At 30.9% G+C, this 14,604-nt stretch overlaps 1 protein-coding gene across 4 annotated transcripts in view; it reads left to right on the top strand.

The window, feature by feature from the left end:
• The window catches only part of LOC145261356 (sterol regulatory element-binding protein 1-like), a 103,328-nt gene that overhangs the window by 49,207 nt on the left and 39,517 nt on the right, over positions 1–14,604 (top strand). For all 4 annotated transcript variants that reach the window (XM_080119784.1, XM_080119782.1, XM_080119779.1 and 1 more), the window contains exons 3-5: positions 1,565–1,795; positions 5,577–5,888; positions 11,808–11,922. In XM_080119784.1, coding sequence (XP_079975910.1) covers positions 1,565–1,795; positions 5,577–5,888; positions 11,808–11,922 — 658 coding nt within the window. The remainder of the gene's footprint in view (positions 1–1,564; positions 1,796–5,576; positions 5,889–11,807; positions 11,923–14,604) is intronic.

Raw genomic sequence — 14,604 nt, 5'->3', positions numbered from 1 at the left:
TGGCCTTCATGCTTTCAAAACGTTGGATTTAAGAGAAAAGAACAAGATCAGATGAATAAAGAAGTTGTTCCAATGTGGCTGTGTTCTTTTAGACCAGGAACTGCCTGATGCCCATAATGTTCTAAGTATGTGCATTGTCATGGTGAGGCCTATTGTAACAAGCATGTGAAAAAATAATACAATGGTTGCAGAAAGTTAATGTTATAATTATATAATCCTGAGATATAGTACTCCTTTTTTGTTCAAAGTTCAAGCAGCACAATCCGTGCCATTACCTTTTAGATTGACTTTGTATGTAGTTTTACTTTTTTATACTATTTATCTCTCTAGGTTCCTTTTTTGAGTTTTTGCTTTTCCATATATTGTATCAAGGTTTTATATTTTTATTTATATTTCCTATTTATATGTATTGGTTCTTTCTATGCCAGAGATCTGACTTTTTATATGATATTTAATCTGCTTAGTATAAATAGTGTACTTTGTGTTTAGTAGGGGTATTTTGTATTTGTATGGTAAACTCGGAATTTCTTGCTGTGTATGAAAAGGTTGCTTATATTGTGTGATGACTGGAATAGACATTATGGTGATGTTAGTTTTAATGAAACTTGGCATCAGTGAGGGGGAAGGGCGTTCTTGGCTTGGCATTAATCCACTTGCCCACTAATTAGAATGCAGTTCTGGCATTGGTTTTAGTTTTGCTAGCAAGAAAGTGAGATTGTGTCTATTTTGAGTCCAAACTTTGTAGCCATCATGGTTGTTAAGGATTATGGGGAAAGCACTTAGATAAATGAGAGCACAAAGGTTTAGAAGATAATAAAAGAAACAAAAAAAAAAATGTAAGAAACTAAAGTTGTTTCATCAAATCTCTTAAGAAACACACTTTGTCAATGTCTTTCTTTCTTTTTTTTTTTTTCTTTTTTTTTGTGATGCAAGAATTGCATAGTTTTATTTATATATATATTTTTTTGCTTTGATTTATAAATTGCTTCCTAACATCAGGATGGGAAAAGATAGATTTATTAAAGAACTACAGCAAACATTAACAACTATTAAGGAAGGTGAAGATGATCAGTTGATTCTCTCTCTCTCTCTTTGGTAGGAAAATTAATTGATTCTAAATCAGCAGAGGAGAAAAGGCAATCAATAAATCTAAGTATTCAAACAGATATATCATTTGTGATGAAGAGCTACCTAAGATAATCTTGGATTATGAACACCAGAGCTGACAGATAGACTGTGACTTTAACTTTTACATCAACCAAGTCATTGATGTTACATCTGTCTATAGAGTTGTCAAGTTTTTAGCTTCAAGCAAGAAATAATTATTTTCAATGATATTTTAATGGGACTTTGATATAATACAAGTTTCAATTGATGGCAGGATATGAAATATATTCCAGGAAAATTAGACAAAGCAGTACAGGAAAATACATAGGTTTCACTTCCTTGATTATTGCAGCTTTAAATTTTGTCATAAATACTAAAATTAATGCTTCTGAAAGTTACTTTGATGTCTGCTACATACTTATGGGTAAGTTTAATATTTGTTTTTTTGCCTTTTTAGCAACTCAATCTGTTGCTCCGAAGACAACAGCAGCAACAACAACAACAGCAACAACAACAGATTTCAGTTGCCACAGTTCCTCAGCAAGTTGCCCAAACTGTTGGAACAACAACAACTTCTCAACCTGCTATACCACAACAATCGCAGCAACAAGTTATAACAACAAATGCAATTCCTACTATGCAAACTACAACAGCAACAAATCAAATCAGTATGCAACAATTACAACCGGTAAAACCTTGTGGAATTTATTCTTTCAAACAATTACTTTTACTTTAAACCAACTAATCTGATATGTCAGTTTTTAGATGTATTTATTAGACCTCTTTAGGAATCTTTGATTTTAATCAATAATCGCTTTTCAATTTTTAATATAAAACTTTACATTAAAACAAACTTTTCAAAAAAGGTCATTCAAATATGAATTCTGCAACTAAACAGCATCAAGACAGCAGACTTTATACATGTAAATGGCTCAGTATATTTTTAGATAGAACTTTATAACAATAAATAAATTGTGGTTATATGACCATTTGACAGCGTCTTCATCAGAAGTATTTTATTTTCTTCAATATTATACAAAATGAATAATTCAAACTGGAAAAGAAAACCCTGACAGTTAAAAAATTTAACTTTTTTTTTTTTTTTTCAAAAACAAACAACATGGAACAAATATTTATTTTGCCTATGTGGAAAAGTTATGTATAACATAATTATATTCTCTGAAGTATTTAAAATTATAGATATATTTTAATACTTAATTTGATTACTTATTAATTTAAAATGTGAAATATTATGGTCAATCAATTTTTATATTGTTAAAATTACATAAGTTTGGGGTAATTATGCAAATATGTTTTTACATTCAAGAGTGTTTGTTTGGATTACTTGGACTACTGTTCTTATCTGGAGTGTTATTTACACAACGTTTTGACCAATGTAACCGCCAACCTGTCAAACTCTGGGAATCTTTCTATCGAGCTTTAATCTGCACGAAATTTAAAACTTTCCAGCCAGTATCAGCCAAGTTTGATGCTTCTTCTAATTTCTTAAAATAAGGAATAATAACGAGTTAGCATCGAATGAAAGTGTCTTAGACAGAAAATGTAATTGCAGAATATCTGTCAATTGTCCGTTGGGTGGGAAATGCCTAACCTCAGAAATAGTGTATAAATGCGAGATAAAAACTGACAGTACTAGGAAGATATATCTTGGGGCCATGGGTGTGTGTTTAAGGAAAGATATAGAAACCATGTAGTATCCTTTAAAAAGGAACCAGAGATAGAAACTAATGGAGAAGGTTTTAACGATAGCAGGGGGGAGGGTACAAGAATCAGCATTAGAAATAAAGAGAAATACAACTGCATTAGGGGATTGGGTCAGGGAACTTAATAAAAACAATAAAGATTTTGAATTAAAATGGTCAGTAGTGGATAGGGGGAGGAAGTATAGCTCTGGGAAATCAAAAAGGTGCAATCTATGTTTATTGGAAGCCTTTTACATAGTCAATTCTAAAGAAATTTTGAATAAAAAACTAGATGCTATACAGGGATGTCTTTACAGGAATAGGTTTCTGCTATCACGCCTTAAATGTAACTGAGGTATAACTTTTTATAACAATAAGGATCCTCGGATACAAGGTCAAATTTTAATGTAGAGTTAAATAGCTTGGAAGGATGTTGTCTAAGCGATGGATCCAAATCTAGTAAGCAAATATAGTTTCTATTATTCCAAACTGGATAAGAAATATAGATAAAGTATAAAGCTCAACAAAGATTAGAAACATTGTTCCATAACCATGAGCATTTTTTAGTATTTAGTTGTAGTAGTATTGATGGTGAAATAAGTGGTACAGTTTCCAGTTCAATAAAACAACTTAACAATAAACTAGCAATTATTAAAAAATTAAATTAGCAATTAGTGGGTTGGAAATTAATTGATATTGTTCTCTGACAACTAAAGCTTGTAGAATCCCTGCTGGTTGATTTACTCTTGTTCTAAATGTTTTTATTAAAAAATGCCAGGGTAGACACCTTTTCATCAGAGTGAAGCACACTTGTAGCTATTGGGTGGTTTTGTTGTCAGAATAATTATTAGAGAATATATATTATTTTATTTAGGTATCCAAGAACACAATACACGAATTGTAATTTTGGTTTTGGAGCCATGAGTAACCCCAGTAGATTATGGATGGATAGCAGATGTAGGTTAAACCCATGGGTAAATAATTAGTTTTAAGATTAAAAATATACTTTAAATTCTTAATTTGTTAAAAAAGCTATCATAGCCTTTTCTGTATCTGTTTAATTAAATTAATTAATAAATCCTGGACGCTTTTTAGTATTTACTAGACCTGAAACATCAAACGGCCCTAGTTGTCTCCCTTTAACTGTTATAAGTACTTAATCCGACCTTTGTTCCACATAATTTTTTAACTAATAATTAACGTGATGGATTATCTCCCTTCGTAGTTAGTTTTTTCACAACTATCGAGAACCACATTATAATCTAATGAACGAAAGTGAATAATAAAATATTAAATAATAAAAAATAGAATAGGATCCTTAACTCGGAATGTTGTATGAGGATTAATAAATATAAGGTAATGTCATTCTTTATTTTCCTATTTAATAAAATAAACTGGTCTTAAATCTAAGTAATAAGATAATCAATATTTTGTAAACATTGAAGCCACCAATGGACGAATACAAAACTAAAAATAACCGTAACATTATAGCAAGGTTGTTCTGACCATATTATAAATGTAAAAATAAAATTTAAAAAATTAAAAAAAAAAAAATTATGTGCAATAAAGAAATATAGAAATCTAATTTAGGAATTCAATGAATAGTATTATTAAAAGATATTAAATGGCTACGGGTTTTTGTGGAAACTTCTTATGACAGGTTTTTAAATAAGGATACGAAAATTAGGTGATATATTAATATTTAAATGGGCTTTTGACAAAGGATGCATCCAGGGTAAATGTTTTCGCATTCTTCCTTTCCTTTAAGGGAAATTTCTTTAAACAATGTTCTATTGTCAAAGTGTTTTTTATTCAAGAAGTCTGAAGAGAGGCTGGTTATGTGAAAATTTTCAAACGCCATAATGCTTGAAATTGTCCAACTGGTATTGAAACAATTGTAACTTACAATGAAATACACTTTTTGTTGCTATCAATTCCTTTTTTGAAGTCTTGGTTTTGTTAATACAGTGTGTGTGTATGTATATATATATATATATATATATATATATATATATATATATATAAGGGGAGGTCACATTTTGGAGAAGCAGATGAGGGTGATTTAGCAGATGTTAATCTACAATAATACCAAAGAAATCTTGTAATATATTCATTTTTAAATGATCCCATATCATAAAATTTTTATATGCATTTAAAAAAGTTAAAGAACTTAAAATTGAATTGTAATGCATTTTATGTACAAGAAACTGAAACCTTTCTTGTGCAATTCAACTTAGTTCTTTTTATTCTTTTAATGCATACATGGAATTTTTATTGTATTGCAGCATATTTATGCACTTACTGCAGATTACTTCAAAAGTATTAATTTCTGGAAGTTTTCAATGCAATATTCAGATTCCTTGCACAAAAGTAGATTTATATGGCAAATTTCATCACTTAATCTTGTGTTTTAACAAAGATATAGTATTTTTACTGAAAAGGTAGTGTAAAAAATCTGACAAAATGCATATAGTTTTAGGCACAAAAATAGTCATAACTTTTTAGTCCGATTCTTTCTTGGATCATCAAGCTTTTTCTATGTATGTCATTATTAAGATATTTTTTCAATTTTTTTCATATATATTGTTAATTTACTACCCCCTTTTAGATTTTTATACTTCAGGTATGTGATCAAGTCTGTGTCCATTGGCATTTCTGCCCCCCTCCCCCATAAATCTAATTTGAATTATAAAAGTTCAATTTTTCTTTTTCTTTTTTGTAAATCTTTTTGAAAAGCTTTTTTCTTTCTTTCTTTCTTTATTCCAGTTGTTCTTGCAATCACAGTTAATAAAACCTGAAATGAATGGGAATGTTGTCACACTAGCTGGTCCATCTGTTACAGCCGTATCCAACTCTCCGTTAGTGACGAGTGGTAATACCATTCTCACAACAAGCATTCCTGTTCAGATGGTTGGTGAGGTTGACAAACTTCCCATTAATAGATTGACAAGCAGCCCAAAAAACAAGAACAGAGGTGAAAAGAGAACAGCTCACAATGCTATTGAAAAACGTTACCGGCTAAGCATCAATGACAAAATAACAGAATTGAAAGACTTGGTTGTTGGCACTGAAGCTAAAGTAAGTTTGTTTTTTGTTTTCTTTTTTTATTCCATCTCTCAATACTCCACTTATAATCTCATGTAGATAAATTATCTAGCATAGCATTGAAGAGGTTATAATAATTATCTTTAAAAAGTATAACATTCCTTCGAAACCATATCGATATGTATTGGTTATAGATACCATATCAGTTAATGTGGATAATGATAGCTGTATTAATATGCTAATGGTATTTATCTCCCTCCCACAAGTGTCAGAAAGTGGGATTAAAAAGCCAGCACTGCAGAGGAAGAACGCTCTCGCCTGCAAAAAATGACTGGGCAGTCCCATCAGCATTCCAAAGTAGGGGCACCTAGGGTGGTTAGCAGTAAACTCTTTCTCAAGGAGAGAAGGCAAAGCCCTAAAATTGAACAGGACCAGCAATAACCAGTCAATAGGGAAATAGTCCTTTCAAAAATGGTCCAGACTCTGTTCACTTTGATATGTAATTTAGATGCATTTATATTCTAGTGGGATTTGTGTCTCTGTGTTTTATAAACACTGGTTCTCATTAAATCACTGAAGTTAAGTAACGTTGAGTCTGGTCAGTCGCTATATTTGAAAAGACATTGTCACCTCCCTGCAAAAGCTAATGTTATTTTCCCTGACCATGGTTTGTAGGTGTTTGTTTGTTGTGTATTTTTCAAGAGATTGCGTGTAAATTTAAGTTTTCCTAGAAACTTCCTTTTTCATAGGAATCAAACTCCATCTGCCTCAAGTGAATACAGTGTTAGAGGAGAGGAAGGTACAAGTTGCTTGAGAAAATTAAGGAAATTAAGATTCGTAATTCCACAAATAAATGGACTGAAAATACTCTTTTTGTCCAAAATGCTTAGCCTTTATCCATGATATAAAATATTTGTAAATCGAATTGCGTTATTTTAAAATGAAAAAAGAAAAAGAAATAGTTAATTGATGGCATGTACTATTGTAAAGTAATATGCAAATTAGTCAATTTTTTAATGTTGATTGCATATGTGATCAGTATATTAGAAAACTATTGGTCTTCTATTTTGAATATTTGCATTTTAATCTTCCTGTTATTGCAATAGATTGCATAATTTTATAAATCTACAGATACAAGAAAAAAACAGTTTGGATAAAGTTTTGGCAGAATACACGAGCTGAAATAGACAAAAGCTAATATACACCCCCCCCCCTTTTTTTAATAATCACATTGTTACTCACTGTTTTTAGCCCCCCCCCCTCTCCGTGTTTCATATGGATGCCATCTTGTTTCTTTGTTTATAAAGCATCATGGAGCAAATTCACTTAATAATTTAATACCATATGCTTTTTTAAGTTATTCATTTTTAAATTACTTCATATATCATTATTTACTTTTTTGGCAAAGAAATCTGAGTACATTAATATTTATTTGATACTTTTCTTTTTAAGTATAGATATGTATTAATATTTAGCACACAGTGATTCACTGATTTGGTCATTTTTATTGGTTAAAGAGAGAGAAAGATGGAATAAGAGGGTGGAAGAAAGAGAATGAGCTTAAAGGATTATTTTATTTAGGTCAAACTCTAACAGATTAATTATGCCGTATTGTTTTTTGTTTTGTTTTTGTTTTGTTTTTCATTTATAATCAAACTTTTAAGTGCTCCAATGGAATTTTTTGTAAATTCGAATTATTGAACAAATTTTGTTATTCATATATCACTCCCATTAACAAATTCTTGCACTTTCTGCTTCCTTTTGAAATTAAAATAAAAAATTTTAATATGGGCTTCAGATATGAAAGAATGAGTACACAGATTTATTATTTACTGGAAAATGCTAAGTACATTTTCTAACACATAATTTTTTTTATTTTGAAGGTGGGGATGAGTAGTGTTCAGAAGATCTCAAAAGCTGAGTAGTATTTGATTTATACTGCCTCCACCGAATTCTACAGATCTGCTAGCGCCATTTTGCCTCCAATACACAAATCTTAACACTATGCAGGATCATCCTCCTTAACCAAGTTCTTTTAAAAAGAAGACTTTGTTGGTTTGGCCATGCTGCGTACCTCAATACAGTAAAGTTCATTCACAAAACGATAGCTCCAGAACTACTTTAAAGTTGACGAAAATGCCCAGGAGGTCAGCAGGAGACATGGTTGCACACCATCAAAGCCAATGTCAAACATATCCGGTCCAAAGATCTACGGTGTTCACTGCTGGTTCCGTGACTGGCTACCCGTAACTATCTTGATCACTGCGGACTGTCATGCATGATCTGCACTCATCCAGGATATTGTGTATTTGATGGGAAGAGCTGGCTTAACCCATCGTAGGTGAATATCACCAAGATGAAAGTCAAAAAGTAATAGTTCTATTCCTATTTTCTATAAAAGATCTAAATTTTTAAAGAGGTGCTAAAATTGAAGCATTTAAGATCTGGATATATTTTGTTTTCTATTATTGGATTTTATTAGAAGGTATTTTAAATTACTGGGGAGTGAAGGGGTGCTTTTTTTCCTTTGTCTTAAAGGGGATATTTGAACAATAACAAAAATAAATATATATTTACAGCATAATGTAGGTAATAGTAATTAGAGATTTTGTTTGTAAATTATTTGCATTATTTATACATTTACTCTAAAATGATATGTCGTCAATGACTACATTTTTCCTAATCACTAGCATCACAATTATCATATTTTATTTTTCTTTGGATTATTGTTCTCACCATTTATTTTTCTACTACATTTTGGTCAATTTGATTTCTTGGCTCTTTGTTTATCCATAATTTTTTTTTTTTTTTTTTTTTTTTTTTTTAACTTAAAGAAGGATTTGTAGGGGTGGTAGCATTGTCTGAAAAGTAGTTGAAAAATAAATAGCCATGGACAAAACAATAGTCTAAAAAAACATGCAAATATTGATGATTTGGCATCCTAACAATTCAAATAAAAACATGTTTTTGTTTATTTTTTATCTATGTTATACAAAAGATGTGTAATTGTTTACATTTCAGTAAACAGAAAATTGTTAAATTCCTTATTTTAAAATTCATTGCTGCTTTGTTTATTATTTTAGGTACAGTTGCTTATTTTTACTTTAAAAATGCAATATATTTTCACAAAACATAACTTGGTGATATAAAATTAAGAGAAAATCCTTTTATTTTTTTTTATTTGCATAAGGAATGTAAAGAAGAAAAAAAAATTTCAATTGTACTCCCCTCTCATAGAAAGTTCAATTATTAATCTTTTTTTACAATTGGACATTTTTGTTGTGAAGAGTGTGTGGTGGTGGTGGTGGTGGTGGTGGTGGTGGTGGAGGAGGTGGGTCACCTTATAAGTGCTTTTATAAAAGTCTTTCACTTCTCCAGAAATTCCTAAAATATATACACTTGTGCCCGATATTATTCATACCCCTCGGATCTTTTAGATTTCTATAAGAATATTGCTCAAACCAGAAGGTAGACAATATTAAAGGAATTTCAAACAATAAATCAAGTATAAGCATTTAATTTAAACTCAACAAATAAATAAATTATGCAAGTTTGAAACATTATACAAAGAAAAACAATAATGGCACTAGTTCAAAATTATTCATACCTCTCTCACTAATAGTCAATAGCATGCCCTTTATTCTTAATAACTGCCTGTAACCGTTTTGGATATTTTTCAACAAGGTTCTTATAAGCATCAACACTGATTTTTGACCATTCTTCAATGCAGTAGTTCTCCAAATCCCTCAAATTTCTAGGTTTCCGCTTTTTAACCTCAGTTTTCAATATGTGCCAGAGGTTTTCGATAGGGTTCAGGTCGGGACTCTGGCTAGGCCATTCCAAAACATTAATTTGATTATCCTCAAACCATTTCTTAACTATTTTGGCAGTATGTTTTGGATCATTATCCTATTGAAAGACCCAGTTTGGTCCTAAATGGAGCTTCTCCGCATCCTGTCTAATGTTTTTTGGAGTATCTCCAAATATTACTCCTTCTTCATGGTTCCATCTATCTTGACCAAACTACCTGGACCACTAGCCAAAAAGGAGCCCCAAAACATTAGGCTACCACTACCATGTTTCACCGTGGGTATGGTGTTGTTTGGGTTGTAAGCTTCTCCTTTCTTCCTCCAAATGTAAGAAGCATCCATATGACCAAACAATTCAATTTTTGTTTCGTCAGTCCACAAAATACTTGATAAAACGGACTCTGGAGAATTCACATGGGTCCTAGCAAACTTTAGACGTGCTGCAAGGTATTTTCCGGTGTGCAATGGAGTCCTTCTTGGTCTTCTTCCTTTCAGACCATTTTCATGCAGAGTCCTTTGCAATGTTTGCCTTGATATTTTTATGCCAGAAGACTCCAGATTTTCTAAAATGTCCTTAATAGTGGTGGTTGGATTTGCATTAACACTTCTTACAATATTCCTGGTGGCTCTAGCAGACAGTTTCCTTTTCCTTCCTCTACCAATCAAGTTGTTTGTTGTGTGGTGGCTCTGGAATTTTTTGATGATGCTCTGTACTGTTGCTGTAGGGACCTCAAATTTCTTGGAAATTGACTTGTAACCTAAACCATCCTTATGTGAATTCACAATTTTAGTCCTAAGATCATTAGTAAGCTCTTTTTTCTTCCCCATTCTAATAATTTTTATTCTTTTATTGGTTTTCAGTTAATATCATTTTAATTTCTGAAAAATGCAAAAAACGAAATGAAATTAATCAAAGGTTGTATAAAAGCATTCAAAATAAGAATCAAACAGGAAACAAACAGTCAGAAACTCGATTAATACTGAAAAAATAAGGGGGTATGATTATTTTTGAACATTGCAGATTTTATAAATAGCTGTATATTTCTTTTATTACAAGTATCCCGAGATTTTAAAATGAGAAAAATGATCAGAAGAGGTTTATTAAGAATATGTATCAATATGGACGTAAACAATAAATTCTTACAAAGTTACACCTAATAAACTCAATTTTCAAGGGGGGGTATGAATAATATCGGGCACAAGTGTATATATAAAAATGTTCTAAAATCCCATTTTGCTAATGATACAAAATAAAAAAAAAATTTGTATATAATTTAATTTAGAGAACAAAAAAATTAGTCTGCTCATTTGTTTTTTATCCATCATCTTGAAAACAAACAATACTTTGGAGAAAGGAAAGAAGCAGAAGGCATGTATGTTTGTACTACTAAATCTAAAAGTAATTATGTATAAAAATTAAACTATATGGTAGTATTATTGAAAAAATTTTCCATAAGAATTGTTTCCAAAATTTAATATCTCAGATTTTGTTATTTCACCTATAATGACCTTGAAGGCATTGGTTATCTTAGAAGTGGGTGCTGGACACACAAACCAAATTAATTCTAATATAGAAAGGACATAACTTTTTTTATTGTTATTGTTTTTATTTTTATTTATTTCTATTATCAGAGTTGAGACTCAGGAGTTAGGCAAATTTTCAGAAGGTAGAAGTTTGAGTATTTTTTTTTATTTTTATTTTTTTATTTTTTTTAAAGTTGAATTGGAAGTTGGAATTTTTGTCTAAAGTACGGAAACAGAAGTCATCAACTTTTGTAGGGGTCTGTTGGAATAGTTCAGTAAAAAGAACATGATGGCTTTATTTTAACATCAATGTGTACGCTTTTCGAGAGTTTGTAATATGGGGGGGGTATAATTTCCTATCGAATTTTTATTATTGAATGTATATTACTTTATATATAAAATGTATGACTTGAATTTGATTTTTTATTATGCTAAACTATTTCTAGATATTTTCTTTTCTTAAATGTCTGTCCATTTATTTTGATATTCAGTCATACAATTAGAATTAAACTTAAATGTTAGCAAGTGAAATGTGTGTAAAGTAATTTGTATTAGAAATCATTTAATTTTAAAGATTTTTAAAAAATGTTCATGCAGCCTTTTTCTTTTTCTTATTTAGTTAAATAAATCTGCCATACTCCGCAAAGCAATTGATTATATTCGTCATATTCAATTAACAAATAATCGTCTAAAGCAAGAAAATATGGCTCTCAGACTGTTAGCCAAGAAGCACAGTAAGTATTGTTTTTCGTTACAATTATTTCTTATTTGCTGTGATGATTGGTTTATCTACATTTAAGCCCAAGAAAATTTTTATTTTCTGAAAATCGGAAAACATTTTAAAGTAATTAAAAAAAATCTTCTAACACTAAATTTTTTTATTTTTATTTTCAATGGATGCAAATTATTCAAGTTGCATGAAAAAAAAAAGTTGTATTAAAAAAATATTTCTGCTAAAGTTCTCTTCCTTTGACATACATCTGCTCAAAAAAGTGATATCAAAATCAAATGTGCTTTTTTGGATTGACATGTTCCTTTTCTCAACAAATCATTTTCTGCAAAGTTGAGGTTAAGTATGAACTCATTCCTAAAAGGCAGGTAGGTGAGGCTCAATAGGTATCACTCACCTTAAAGAAATTTTACATTTCTTACATTTTTTCAACCTCTGAATAATTTCTATTTTATTTATTTTATTTTTTTTGTAGGGGTGATGTTAAATTAGCATAAGAATACTACAGGGAATTCCCCACCCACCCAATGTCACTTAGGGAATCATTAATAAAATTGGCAGCACTTTCTGCAATTCAACTATATTTTATACAAATAAACTTTTCTAACTTGTCCACTAAATTTCAATCATGAGTTTCAAAATTTTTATCACCATTCATGAGGTGGAGAACACTTTGATGGTGGTCTCATCAATAGAAGATGATATACTGAATGGGTTCCACATTCACTGAACCATTACCCCCCCCCCATCTTTATCTGTGGTGTTATTTCAAAGATAATGTTGTCAAAGTAATCTCCTGAACTGAAAAGGATCATCATAGCCGAAATCAAGGTAGTGCTAAGAGAGGAGTGTGTCAGTTATGTATAATTTTACACATTATATCCAAGTTTGCTTGCTTATTGAATAGTAATAAAGTAAATACTGTTGAACCCTCATGACAGAAACTTGGTGGACAAGTCATGCATAGAGTAAAATGTATTTGTACCAAATGTGGTGGTATAAGAGAAAGGTTTTTAAATTAATGATTTCATGGGAGCTGTTTTGCATTAGATTTTTTACGGAAAAAATATTAAGTTTCTATGAATTTAGGATTGTTATATTTTCATTGGCAAACCACTTCATCTTCACAGTTGAAATAACTCTCAATAATTTGTTGACTTGTTAAGACATGAGTTTTATTGATGAGGATAGAAAGTAATTTGAATATTAGAACACTTTTCTCTTAACAAAAGTTTAAATAGTAAAGATTTTCTATAAGAAGAGATAGAACTGAATTTTAAAATCTATCTAGATCAACATATTTGGCTGTTTATGGTTAATTGCATGGATACTATTGTAGGCTATGGTATCAGCCATGATGATTTCAAATTTTTGTGAATCTACCCTGTGCAGTTATCCACTAATACTGTTAGAAATCCCAATTTCTTCCCAGTTTTTAATTAAAAAAAAAAAAAAAAAAAAATGGCAACTTGTATTCAATAAATCATTTCCAATAAATATTGTGCTTTGGTATTAAATTACCATTTCTTATTCATAAAAAGATAGTCCAGCTCTGCCTTGACTCCATTTGGGTATTGATAGCTCCAGAGTTTAACAGGTTTTTTTCTGAAAATAGGTATTCATGCAATGTAGGTTGTTTTCGGAGAGAAAAGTTTGAAGATGTCCTCTGTTTTTGTTTATGGAGTCATGGAAAAAAAACTTATGCTTGTTGTTGCCACAGCCTATATGCACATTCATGTCGCCCCTGATAACCAATAAATTATGTCTGGGAACTGAGCGCACTATTGCTGAGAGATCGTTGTAGAAATTCAAGATCTCTCGCTTGTCACTGGCGTTGGTAGGATTGTAGCAACAAATCACAGTAGTAGTAAGATTACCACTGAAAGTAGCAATAATTATTCTTTGTTATCTTTTCCGCAATGTTCAATGATTTTAATGCTCGATGGTTAAGCAGAAGTCCTACTTCACCGATGGCACTATTCATCGAATTCTTCCATGCTGACGCTGATACGTGTCCAGCTATTACCAATTTCATGGTACTTTATTTCCAGGTCATCATGGAAGAACTGGTGCTCTTGAATACAAACAATATCGATATCATAGTCTTTGGATGAAGCAACAACTTCTGATATCTGAGATATGGGTTGAAGCGTCCGTACATTAAAGGTAGATATTTTGATAGCATGATTACTCTTAGCTAGCTTAGGTTTCTTTTTATGAATAAGAAATGGATCAATAGCTATCACAACTGAAGCTTGCAGCAGTTTCTATGGTGTGTTCACTGAGCATAAGATTGTAACCTCGTAAGTTGAGGTTAAGTCTATAGGCGAACAAAACTAAAAGTTCATTTAGACAACTCTACAATTGGTCAACATTGCCACACAACAATCAGATCAAACAGGGATTCATAATTGAACTGCAGAAAAGGTTTGATGATTTACAAGCACAAGAGCAGGAAACTATTAATTCCACCTATGAAAACTGTTTCATTTCCAAGAAGCAGCAAAGGTGTGTAAACTTCTGAAGCCTAAGATACTGTGAAAAATTCTGTGGGAAAATGACAAGATAATATCAAAACATGAAGAGTTGTAAAACATTAGCAGAAAGTATCATAAGTATTCTACTCATCAGAATACAAAGCTAAGGAAGCATGCCCTACAAGAGCTTAATATGTACTTATCAGAAC

The sequence above is a fragment of the Euprymna scolopes genome, chromosome 1, assembly GCF_053919585.1.
Source record: "Euprymna scolopes isolate OS-2025 chromosome 1, ASM5391958v1, whole genome shotgun sequence".
NCBI lineage: Eukaryota > Metazoa > Mollusca > Cephalopoda > Sepiida > Sepiolidae > Euprymna > Euprymna scolopes.
Note: the sequence above shows the minus strand (reverse complement) of the source record. Positions and strands in the feature narration are given on the sequence as shown.